At 51.2% G+C, this 12,654-nt stretch overlaps 1 protein-coding gene across 3 annotated transcripts in view; it reads right to left on the bottom strand.

Moving 5' to 3' along the window:
• Positions 1-7,056: 7,056 nt before the first annotated feature.
• Positions 7,057-12,654, bottom strand: part of C2CD3 (C2 domain containing 3 centriole elongation regulator) — a 125,370-nt gene continuing 119,772 nt past the window's right edge. For all 3 annotated transcript variants that reach the window (XM_058545615.1, XM_058545616.1, XM_058545617.1), the window contains one exon: positions 7,057-7,869. In XM_058545615.1, coding sequence (XP_058401598.1) covers positions 7,735-7,869 — 135 coding nt within the window. In that variant the 3' untranslated portion in view covers positions 7,057-7,734. The remainder of the gene's footprint in view (positions 7,870-12,654) is intronic.

Here is a 12,654-nt window from a genome sequence, read left to right as displayed (position 1 = left end):
ACCTGACTCTCAGAGCTGGGAAGGCCCTTGGGGGTTGTGTTCTCTATTGTCTCTTACTGGTTGTACAGTGTCCCTTCTTCAAAACCTTTGGTGGCCACCCAGGCTCCCATAGAACCCTACAAATTAGGTATTTCTACTTCACTTTCAGAGTTACAAACTGAGGCCCAGACAGTGAAACGACCTGAGGTCACACAGCGAGCAGAGGTGAGACTTCCCCCACAGCTGTGTGACTCCAGTGCATTCTCCACTCTTGGCCTCCTGGTGTGGAGTGTTTGCCATGTGCCATCTGCAGGGAGCACTTCCGGGGGCTGGGTCTGTCTTCCTGGGAGAGCCTGTTTTTCTCTGGCCTGGGGGCTGAGCTGTCAAGCAGGACTTCCCTTCTAAATGTCCTTTGTCCCCAGCTGTCTGTTGCCCCACACCTTCTTGCAGAATTAGCTCATTAACTACAATGGTTTCCCCCTAGATGGGAGCCCCAAAGGCAGGGACAGGGTCTACTTATCCTGCTGCTCTGTGCAGCCTGGTATAGGGATGGGCCAGGGCCAGAGGGGACCATGGAGGACCAGCTGACCAAGGAACCCCACTTGCTGAAGTAGGAAGATGGGAAATGAGATCAAAGATGCCCACAGCATTCTTTGGTATAGCCCCAGGGCTACACTAAATCTAGAGGAGAATGGGGAATGCTTGGTGGTTCTCAAGTAGGGGAACGACACCATCAGTCCTGTGTTCAGAGTGTGCTGGTGAAGGTGTCGAGGATGGACTGGAAGGGAGAGGTGGGGGGATCAGAGACCAGTGAGGAGATTGTTGGAATGGTGCAGCAAGAGCTGCTGGAGCCTGAACTCGGTCAACAGCAGCAGCCAGGGGTGAAGCTGGAGCCTATTCCAGAGGCAGTCCTGAGACACCCATGGGAGGTGGAAGGGATGGGCGTGGACTCAGGTCAAAAGCCACACCTTGGGGGGAGGGTTCTAGAACTTTCACTGGTCAAGTTGCGGGGGTAGGTCACAATGGTGGGCACAGGTAGGGGCCGCCCTGAGGCCAGTGCTCTGCAACCTCCTTCCCCCACTTACTCCAGCATCCTGAATCAGCCCTTGGGGAACCCTGGCAGCCAGTAGACTTTTGCCACTGGCTGGTAAAGGAAGAAGTTAAGAGCAGAACCCTCCTCCCTGCAGCTCTGCTGGGGCACTTGAGGGATGAGATGTTGTAGCCTGCACAGCCCAGGGTGGTGGTGCCCCCTTAATGTTTGCTGAGTGCTTCCTGCACCAGGCACTGTGCTGAGGGCTTGATAGGCATTGGCTAATTCAATCCCTGTATAAGGCTATAAGGTAGTTGCTATGATTATTCCCACTTCATAAACAAGAGACCTGAGGCTTCGAATGCTTCAACTAGTCATAACGCTGAAGGGATGGAGCTGGGATTGGTGCCCAGTCCCGACACCCGTGGTGCCTGTTCCACTGCCCAGAATCTCAGACTTCAGGGAGAGCTCAGGATCCCTGGAGCTGCTTGTTTACAGAGTGGATTCTTGGCCCTCAGCCCCAGAGATCCTGGTTCAGGTCTGGGCTGGGCCCGGGAATCTGCATTAGAAACAAGTTCCCCATGGTGACTGCGGAGCAGGGGTCAGAGGACCCCATTCTGAGATGCCCTGCCTGACCCCACCCTCCTGGCAAAGCCTCCACAGCATCCCCACTGAGGAAGCTGCCTGGCGGGGAATTCCCGTGGGCTCTGTAAACCTCCCAGCATGCGACCTGGGCCAGGCCTCAGGCCAGAGGTGCCTCCAGCATCCCTACTCAGGAAAGGGGTGCCCTGGACCCTCATGGGGAGAGATCTTTATGCTCTGGAGGAATCCTGGGGATTCTGGGCCAGACCAAGGAGAAAACTACTTCTTATCTATGGATATTTGCAAAATCACAGAGGCAGCTGGCAGAGCAAGGAGGAAGTGAGTCCTGGGTGAGTGACACAGGTGTTGGGGTTGAGTCCGAGCCCTGCTGCAGTGCCCTCAGCAGGGCTGCTGTGCCCTCTTCTTGACAGGGTGGGGGCTGGACTAAATCTCTATCAGCGCCATCATGCTATGGCTAGTGATCCCTGACAGCTCCTGGCTGCTCTCTGTAAACTGCTGTGAGGGGGAGAACACGCAGGAGGAAGTGGGGTAGAGAGTGGGGTCTTACCTGTGAGTCCAGCCGGGGTAGGGAAGCACAGGGCCTCCTTAACCCTCCCTAGGGCTCCATCCCAGGACGGGGCAGCAGGGATCTGATGGCCCCCTTACCATTCACTGTTGTCTCTGCTGCCTCTGGCTTGGCACCTATCTTTATAGACTCCAGCTGACCTGAAACCTTACCCTAGAGAAGCAGTTGACAGCCTGGTCACTTGAGAAGAGGCGGCTGCTGAGAGGCAAGGAGGTCAGGGGGAAGGCAGGGTTCCAGATCTGGTTCAGTTCCCTCAACTTGGGGTTCTTTAAAATAGCTCTTTCCAGCTGCTGAAAGAGCTATTCGGATGATAAGGGTATACACAGGGGGGATTGGACCTGTCACCTCTGAGAATCCAAAGGTCAAGGCTTTCCATGATGGGCTAGGCATGGCTCTCCCAGGCCTCCTCTTAACAACAATGATAATAACTGTCATTTCTTAGTGCCTACTATGTGCTAGATACTTTACATACATTATTTCTATGTTTCATAACCCTATGAGGTAGGTACTATTAGGATTCCAATTAAAAAAAATTCACCTATTTAATGGGTACAATTCAACGGTTTATATTGTGTTCAGTTATGTAGCCATCATCACAATTTTAGAACATTTTCATCATCCTCCCCAAAAAATCCCTGCATACATCAGCAGTCCTTCCCTTCTCCCCTCCCATCCAGCCGCAGGCAATCACTAATCTACCTTCTGTCTCTATAGATTCCTGAATATTTCATATAAATAGAATCATACAATATGTGGCATTAAAAAATTTTTTTTTTATTGAGGTAACACTGGTTTATAACATTATATAAATTTCAGGTGTACATCATTATATTTCGATCTCTGTGTAGAATACATCATGTACACATGTGCCTTGTCACCCCTTCCACCCTTCTCTCTCCCTCCTTCCCCTCTGGTAACCACCAATCTAATCTTCATATCTATGTGTTTCTTTGTTGTTGTTTTTATCCTCTACTTCTGAGTGAGATCATATGGTATTTGAGTTTCTCCCTCTGACTTAGTCCGCTTAGCATAATACCGTCAAGGTGCATCCATGTTGTTGCAAATGGCAAGATTTCATCTTTTTTTATAGCTGAGTAGTATTCAGTATACAGCTGAGTATATATGCACAATTGGTATATATGCACAATTGGTACATATACACAATATATACCACATCTTCTTTATCCCTTCATCGCTTGATGGGCACTTGGGTTGTTTCCAAGTCTTGGCTATTGTGAATAATGCTGCAATGAACATAGGGGTGCATATATCTTTACGCATTCATGTTTTCATGTTCTTTGGGTAAATACCCAGCAGAGGAAGAGCTGAATCTATTCTTAATTTTTTGAGGAATCTCCACAATATGTGGCCTTTTGTGAATGGCTTCTTTCATTTATCATAGTACTTTCAAGGTTCATCTATGTTGTAGCATTGATCAGTACTTCATTTCTTTCTGTTTTTTTTTGAGGAAGATCGGCCCTGAGCTAACATCTGTTGCCAATCTTCCTCTTTTTTCCCCAAAGCCCGAGTACATAGTTGTGTATCCTAGTTGTAGGTCCTTCTGGTTCTTCTATATGGGACACCACCTCAGCATGGCTTGGTGAGCGGTGAGTAGGTCTGCGCCAGGATCCAAACCTGTGAACCCCGGGCTGCCGAAGCAGAATGTGTGAACTTAACAGCTATGCCACTGGGCTGGCCCCAGTACTTCATTTCTTTTTATTGCTGAGCATCTTAACACTTCTAATGGTTATTTTATAGAGGAGAAAACTGAGTCTCAAGGAGGGACGATGACTTACCCAGCTCATACAGCTAGTATGTGGCAGGGCCTGACCTCCAGCCTGTAAATTATCATACTTTGGGCCTATCTGCTGTGACCACTATTTTCTATGACGTGACACTTGGAGACTTCAGCATGGACACTGCTGGAGCCAAAGGGAGCTGGAGAAGGTGTGGGGCAGGGCGGGAAGGGTCCCCTGCAGCAGCTACTCTAGGCTCCATCAGTAGGCACAGAGCGTAAGGGCTGGGCACATCTGAACCTGAGGCCCAGGTGACAGAGGAAAGAGGGGGGAAGGGAAGATGGGCAGAGGAGGGAAGGAAGAGAGGGGAGGGGAGGGGCCGGCCTGGTGGCTTAGTGGTTTAGTGCGCACGCTCCGCTATTGGCGGCCCGGGGTTTGGATCCCGGGCGCCCACCGACGCACCGCTTCTCCGGCCATGCTGAGGCCGCGTCCCACATACAGCAACTAGAAGGACGTGCAGCTATGACATACAACTATCTACTGGGGCTTTGGGGAAGAAAAAAAGGAGGAGGATTGGCAATAGATGTTAGCTCAGAGCCGGTCTTCCTCAGCAAAAAGAGGAGGATTAGCACGGATGTTAGCACAGGGCTGATCTCCCTCACAAAAAAAAAAAAAAAAAAAGAGAGAGGGGAGGGGAGGAGAGAGGGAGAAGGGATGGAAAAGGGAGGGAGTTAACTGGGTGGGGCAGAGGAGTAGGCAGAGGCCATTTCTGGACTTGGGCACAGAGCCATGGCCATGAGGCAGGTGGTCACAAGTCCAGACACTCAAGTGCAAAGCCTGGGCTGTGCATGTCCTCCTCCTGGGACGAGGCGCTGCCCTAATGTCAGCAGCACAGGCAGCTGTGTTTGTGTTATGAGGGAAGGGCTGCTAGGGCTGCTGAGGTTGGGAGGGCTCAGGAAGGAGGTTCTGGGCTCCACCTGGAAGTGTTGGCCTGGAGTTGGTGGGTGAATTGCAGTGGCTACATGGGGAGGGATAAACAGTAGGAACCCAAACAAGGGGGCGGCAGGTCCTGGAGAAAGCTTAGGCCTAGAAGCTTCCTGAGGGCAGGGCCAGGTCTGTCTGCTTCAGCTCCCTGTCCCCAGCATCCAGTCCACACTAGAGGGTCCACAGTTGGCTGCTACGGGCTAGGATGTCAGCCTCTGGGTGATCAGAAACACCCATTTAGGGGCTGGCCCCGTGGCCTGGTGGTTAAGTTCAGTGCCTTCTGCTTCAGTGGCCTGGGTTTGTGGGTTTGGATCCCAGGTGTGGACCCACACCACTCGTCAGCCATGCTGTGGCAGCAAAGCATGTATAAAGTGGAAGAAGACTGGCACAGATGTGAGCTAAGGGCTAATCTTCCTCAAGCAAAAAAAAAAGGAAGATTGGCAACAGATGTTAGCTCAGGGCTAAGCTTCCTCAGGTGGGAAAAAAAGAAACATCCATTGATAGGTGTCTTCAAAGGGAATGCTCAAACGGAAGTGGAGGAGACACACGCTGGTTCTGTTGGTGGAGGTGGGCACAACATGTACCTAGTGCCCTTAACGCGTGCTGCATGACCCTGCAAGGCATTTCACCTCTGAGCTGTCACTGGAAATAGTTCCAACTTCCAGAGAAGTTATTGGTAAATGACACACTCTTGGTAAGTGTAGACGGTGGGTTTCAGACCCTCAGGGTGCCTCTGTGGCACTGGAGGCTGCCCTTGGCTTTTGGTAGAAGCAGCCCATGTCCTCCCGCGGCCTTATCCTAACTTGACCCCAATCAGGTTATTTACCCAGATCCTGGAGCAGGATTTGGAAGGAATATTCTTCACCTGAGGCCTAACCCCTCAGGCCTGGGCCCCTGAATGCCCCTCTGTAGGTGGAGGTGGAGCCCGGGCCTCAAAGGCTTCTGGCTGTCACAGTATATGGGAGGCGCTGGGGAGGGGGTGAGCTGGCAGGCTGAAGGTGAGGGGGCAGAGATGGACAGATGAAGGGGGGGCAGGCTGGTCTGAGAGCACATCACCAATGAGGGCACCCTCTCCCTCCGTGGGGTTCCTGCATCACTCTGCACCCTCTGAGGGCATGTGCTACCCGTCTCAGTTACCGGTACGCTTGCCTAGCTACTGACTTGCTCCAGGAGAGTGGGGGAGGAGTGGGCGGGGCTGACATTTCCTAAGCTTCCACCAAGTGCCAAGTGCAGGCAAAGCACTTTCACAAATGTCATCTCATTTAATCTTCACAACAATCCTGGGTTATTATCTCCGTTTTACAGATGAGGCAACAGAGGCTCAGATGGAGGGAGAGTCAAGCCAGAAGGGACGTATCAGGAAAGTGGCAGAAAGAGACATCTCTTCTCTATCCCCAGCTGCATGTGGCCCCGTGTGCCCTTCTGGTTCTCCATCTGGGCTCACCCCCAGACTTGTCTTGTCTAGGAAGCCTTTCCTGACTGCTCCAGCCCACAAGGTCTTTCCTCATGAATCCCCCGAATTCAGAGTACTTGCTGGCTGTACCCTGGGTACAAGAGCCCTGTGACATCTCTGGAGACATCTTGTGTGGTGATTCACTTCCTAGTTACATAAACAGACGCAGATAACTTTGCTGAGCTTCAGTTTAACTATAAAACGGAAATCACAATATGTAAATTATAGAGCTGTTTTGAGGACTAAGTGAAATAACCTGTGCTTGGTGGTGGAAAGCAGGGCCTGCCGTGTTAGTTCCCTTCCAACTTCCTCTCTCAGCCACTCTGCGTATCTTTGCCCCTTTCTTATCTTCCCCACAGGCCCTTGTCTATGGTAGCTGCTCAAATGTTGGGAGTCCGACAGTCTAAGCCAGAGCTACCCATTCCAGAGAGATGGGGGATTCTGAGGGGGACCTGCTCCAGGAGCTCCCTCCAGTTTGCTGAGAGATTTGAGGCACCAGTGAAGGAATACTGGCGGTCACCCTAACCTGGACCAACCTGATCTTTGGGGGAGCTCAGAAGTCTCATGGTGACCCTGGCCCCCGGTTCCAGATGAGCTTTGTCGAGGGACTGTATGGTTGTCAAGCTTTCTCTCTGGCCATTAGAGCACAAACGAATTCCTAACACCCCAGTCCAGTGGCAAACCTAGACAACACTTGTGCACAGAATACAAATACCAATATGATTTTATTCAAACACAGGGGAGGACAATGACCTTTAGAACTGGGTAAAAACAGTAAGTTAAAAGCATGGTTAGAATTTCAGACAATCAGATAAAAAGCTTGAAGGTGGTGCTTTCCCTCTCCTCTTCTATTATTAATTCAACAGCATAAAAATAATTTATATCTATAAAATACCCTTATTCCCAAGCAAAAGAACTGGCACTGGTCCTAGGATTTCCACGGCTATGCACGATGCACACAGTCTACCCCCTCCGCCCCCCCAAAACCTTTAAGGCAAAAATGGCCCATCATATCTCGGTGGAGAGTGGGCTTGTGTCAGCAGTGGGTGGTGTCAAGGACACCGGGAGGAGTTTCTCAGTCCAAAGATGCCTGCTTGGGTCCCTTGGTCAAAAGATGGGTGAGCCACTCGGGCGCTGGATTCCATTTTGTTTCTAGCCTTTGCCTCACGATAGAAGGAAGCTGAAGTCCCGGCAGGTGTACACTGGGCTGGTTTGGGATGCTCCTACAGTCTGGGCTGACTGGGTCCAGGCACCCACGGACTAGGCTGGTGGTGGTTTCAGGGCTCCAACAGCCCTGAGGGAAGCAGACCTGGTGCCTCTTGTAAGCCGGATAAGGCAGATGGAGGGTGGGCATGTGGGTCCTTCCCTCAGTTTCTTGGCTGCATTAGTCTTTCTGGGAGTATTGGGAAGAAAATATCCGTGCGATCCTGCGAGTTTCTTCCTCAGGCAGGTTGGGAGGCAGCGAGCTAGGTCTTGGGCGACAAGGCCTTTGGGTACCCCTGGTGGCCTCACTCTTGTCCTGGAGAGGAAGAAGTCAGCTAGGTTAGCACTGAGGATATGGCACCAAGAGATGACTTTGATTCCTCTCATCTTTTGGTTCTTTGGCTAACATTGATGTAGAGCTGACTGGTTTACAAAGCACCTTCTATCCTTGATCTTGTTTAACCCTCACCTCGACCCCATAGGTGGGGTCATTCCCATGTCAGGGATGAGGAAACCACAGTTCAGGTTAAATAAACTCAAGGTCCCACATCTCGGAGTAGCAGAGCTAAAATATGAATTACAGCTCAGACTCTTTCTATGCCTCTGGAGGAGGGGCAGCCACCTCCACAGGTCTGAGCCTCATCTCGTCTCTTGAAGCATGAGTCTAGACAAGTCATTTGTCCTCCAAGTTGTGACTGTCCCACATGTGACCCTGGGAATATATCCAACTGCCAGGGAGAAGATGTTGGTGAATAATACCTCTCTGTATGGCCCCTGGGAGTTCCTAAAACTGACAGGTGACATGAAGCACATACCTACGGCCTTGCTACCAAACATCTCCGTGTCTCAGGCTGACAGGGTATACTAATTCCATCTTTAAGGCACGTGCATTTGGATTATGACATTGTGGTCCTCTGGACTCCTTGATGACTCATTAATTTGCTCATTCAGCATTTTTTTTGGTGTGTGCTTACTCTGTGCCAGGTTCCTGCCCTGAAGGAGCTCAAAGCTATATAGGAAAGCCGCCCCAGGCAGTTGGCTAAGAGCAATGCCCTGGGGAAGAGGAAGAGGCCTGGAAGGGGAAGAGGCAGTGCTAAAAGGAGATGGGGGTCGCCACCACAGAGAAACTTGCAGTCTGCCCTGTGGATGGATATCTCTTCTCTGTCCCCAAATCCCATGAGCTGAGATCTTCACAAGCTGAAGGGGCACTGAGAGCACACTGTACCACTCCCCAGGCACCCAGAGTTAGCTTGGGAGACCCTAGAGATTGAGACTACCTCCCCGCTCCTTGCAATTCTGCTAATGGGAAATTGGGGCCCAGCTACAGTTGCTTCTGGGATCAGTAACATTCAGTAATCCCTTCTTTCCTTCATTTCTTTAACCTTTTAAAGTCTATTGTGAGAGGAAGACAGAAACAGACAGAACTCAGTTCTTGACCTCCATAGCTCAGAGTTAAGCTGGGGAGATAGAGAGATCTACTCAAAGAATTAGAAGAGCAGCTCTACTGTCTGGGTGTCAGTTTCCCACCCTCGGAAAAGGGGGAGGTGGGCAGCCTTGAGGGTCCCTGTCAGTCTGGAGTTCTGAACGCCAAGGGAGTGCATACGACCTGAGCTAGCTCTCAGCCCTGACAGCCCACAGGCAGGGTTGGCTGAGAACCAAGAGCAAAGTGGTGCTAGCGGCTGGGTATGCCCAACAGAGACTAGAAGATCCAGCTCCCTGTCTTCTAGGCAGGCCTAGGCAAAAGGGGAAAAGGAAACCCAACTTTTGCTGAAGTTTGCAGTTCTTCCTTCCAAAATATGGGAGGCAACTACACCCCATAAGCTTCAGCTCAGGAGAGGCCGGTGCCCAGCTGCTGCCTGTTGCCCTCCCCCTCCAGACTGGGTGCCCCTGCAGGGCATGGACTGAGTCTGACGCTTGTGACTCCAACTGGGCTAGGTCCAAGATAGGAGCTTGGTGGCTGTAGACCAGTGAATGGGCGGGATGAAGCCACGGTGACCAGAGGCTTAAACTGGGTGGGGAGGAGACTGCCTCTTGCAGCAAACATCTCATTCATTCATTCTAGAACGAGTGGTTGTTGGCTACCACGAGCCAGGCCTTCAGTTAAGTCAAATCCTCTCTGCAGCACTTGAAGCCTCCGTATACCCCTCTATACTCTCAAGACCCAAGATTGTTGTCTTTTGAGCTATTTAAAATTTAGAGGTGATATAAGTCCCATTCCAGTCCCCCGGATGTACTGCAGATAGATCTTTTGGGTCATCAGCTGTATCTTACTTTCCACCTCTTTCTCTGCTACAGTGAAAGGGGAGTAGGGAGACAATTGTTCTATAAACCAGATGGGAAAACAGGCCTAAGACCACAGTCTCCTATCTCAAATCCTAAAACCAGGCCTCTGTGTCCTCTATCTCCTAGAAGAGAAGCATCCTCTGCTTTGGAGAGGCTCTGATGGGTCTTGTTCTCCATGATTAGCAGGGCCAAGTATCTCAGCTCATGATATGACCATCAAAAGAGCTTTATTAGTGATTCATCAAACTTTTCAGCAGCCTACGATCTATTTAATCTGATCTATTCTTTTTTTTTATAATTTTTTATTTTATTTATTTTCCCCCCAAAGCCCCAGTAGATAGTTGTATGTAATAGCTGCACATCCTTCTAGCTGCTGTATGTGGGACGCAGCCTCAGCATGGCTGGAGAAGCGGTGCGTCGGTGCGCGCCCGGGATCCGAACCTGGGCCGCCAGCAGCGGAGCGCGCGCACTTAACCACTAAGACACGGGGCCGGCCCTAATCTGATCTATTCTTAAGGACAATAGGTAGCCAGGCTTCCTGTCCTCATAGGGCTGCTCAACCTAGAGGGGAGACAGATGCTAACCCACTCGACAATCACAGGGATGAGGCCTAGAGCTTGGGAGCACAAAGGAGCAACTCATAACAGCTGAGAAGGTCAGGGGAGGCTTCACACAGAGGTGGGGTCTGAGATGGGCAGGGTTTCAGCAGAGCTGGGGGTGAGGGTGAGGTCATTCCACTGGAGGGATCAGCACGGGCACAGGCCTGCACCTGCTGGCCAGGCCAACATCTGTCTTGGAGCTGAATCAAGTATGGCTGGTTCAGCCAACCTCCCAGCACCTACATCCGGACCCAGCATCCTAAGGGGCCTCATCTGCACAGCCCAGGCCCAGGGACCAAGACAGGGACAGGGCTTGGCTCTGTGTACAGGGCAGGGTAGGGGTGTGGTAGGACAGAGAACACAGCATTTGGCTTTTGTTGACTTCAATAGGATTTAAAAAACATCTTGACTAGCAGTAAAGGTTCTCATCAGAGTTGCTACCCAGAAATACACAAGCCTGGAGGGGCTGGGTTGAGGCAGAACTGCCCAGAGGAGGGACATCCCTACAGGTACTAACTGCTCCTCTGAAATACTCCCATGCTCCCACTGGAGCCCTGGGGGCACAAGCAAATTGTCACTATAGCCTGTGATTTGCAGGAGCCTCAGCCTTCCTGGGGAGGCACGAGGAGGCCACATGGAAGCAGGATCAGACTGAGGGCTGCAGGGCCATGGAGTCTAGACAGTGGGTGCTATAAATGGGGTGAAGTCTCTGGAAGGGTACTTTGAAGAAGCCTTGAAACAATATGAAGGTGGAATTTGAACAAAGAAAATGAGAGAGGGTGTTCCAGGTGGATGCTCAGCCTGAGCAAAGGTGTGAAGAAGGAATTTCTTTGCTGGGAAAGCAGTGGGAATGGGCCTGGTTGAACTGCAGGTATAGACAGTAGAAGACAAACCCAGATAGAGGGGTGGATGCTTGCTGAGGGAAGTTCCTGAATGTCTGGGGAGGAACTGATCATATTCCTTTTGGACCTTCCCAGTGAATAGGGATCTGGGGCTGGGGGCCTGATTACTGCCCTGGGCTGAAGGACAAAGCTGGCTTTACTGTGATCTGGGTGTCAAGCATGGCAGCAGGCCAGGGGCTCTCAGACGCCCCCATTAAATCCACCCAGCTCTCGCATTAAATTCTCCCACTTCCAAATACGGGGACTTGCTCTTTTCTGGACACCTAGACACCCAGGCCATGAACAAGAACAGGTCTCTATGGCCTATTATTTGATACAGATGCATCTCAAACGAGCCTTCAATGCCAAAGGAAGAACTCTGCTGGGGTGAAAATCAAGCACCACGGAAGGAGTAAAGAGTGGTGGTGGAAGGAAAATTTGGGGTTTCCTGGGGCTCCTCAAATCAAGAGGCTAACCCTGGCTGGTGAGCTCATTCTAGTCCTGGCTCAATCACTTCTTAGCCATGTGGCTTTGGGCAAGTCACTTTCTCTTTGGGCCTTGGTTTCCCCATCTGAAAACAGATCAGAATGAGCAGACAATACAAGAGGAAGTGCTGTGTAACCCAGAGACTTATCCAGGTCTGTGGCTCTCCCTTCGGCCAGGTCCCGATGATGCAGTGTCTTCTCCAAAAGCTCTCTCGGGAGAGTCCAGCCTTCTTCTTTGGTCTGAAATGTGATCTGATCCAAGCTACTGTGTTCTGGGTTCCCTCCACTCCAGTCCCCAGATGGATCCCTCTGAACAGGCTACATGCTCCCAGGAGAGTGGTGGGTGCAGGTGCCCCTCTTACCTCTGCTTCAGGGGTAAGTCGAGACATTTTCAGAGGGGAGGCATTGGGGTGGAGTGGAAGAAACACTGGCCTGTAGCCCAGCCCAACTGTCTCACTTGCTCAAGGCCAAGACATTTTCTCTCTGGGTCTCAGTATCTTCACTGCCAAATGGAGTTAAGAACTTCTGTTTGGATTTCTTACCCAGGGTCTACTGTGAAGCTGAAATAAAATTCAGATGTGACCACGGCTCTAGCCAGGTACAACATCTTGCAAAACACAGGGGCTAAGCTGGAGCTAGAGCTGACACCAGCTGCAGAGAGGAAGCCTTGCTATTCTCAGACCTCACCCCAAGCAAAGTAGAAGTGGGGTACAGCACCTCCCCAAGGCATGCCCAGTGCTAAGCCAGGCCTGCCCAAGCTCTCCCCCGACACTGTCCCCTGCCCAGTGAGCCTCTGGGCCTGGGAAAGGGCTGAAGTTTTGTTCTTTTTCTTCAGCTCCCTTAAGTGACATAA

This window comes from Diceros bicornis, chromosome 7 (assembly GCF_020826845.1).
Source record: "Diceros bicornis minor isolate mBicDic1 chromosome 7, mDicBic1.mat.cur, whole genome shotgun sequence".
Classification (NCBI taxonomy): Eukaryota; Metazoa; Chordata; class Mammalia; order Perissodactyla; family Rhinocerotidae; genus Diceros; species Diceros bicornis.
This window is presented reverse-complemented; position numbering and strand designations above follow the sequence as displayed.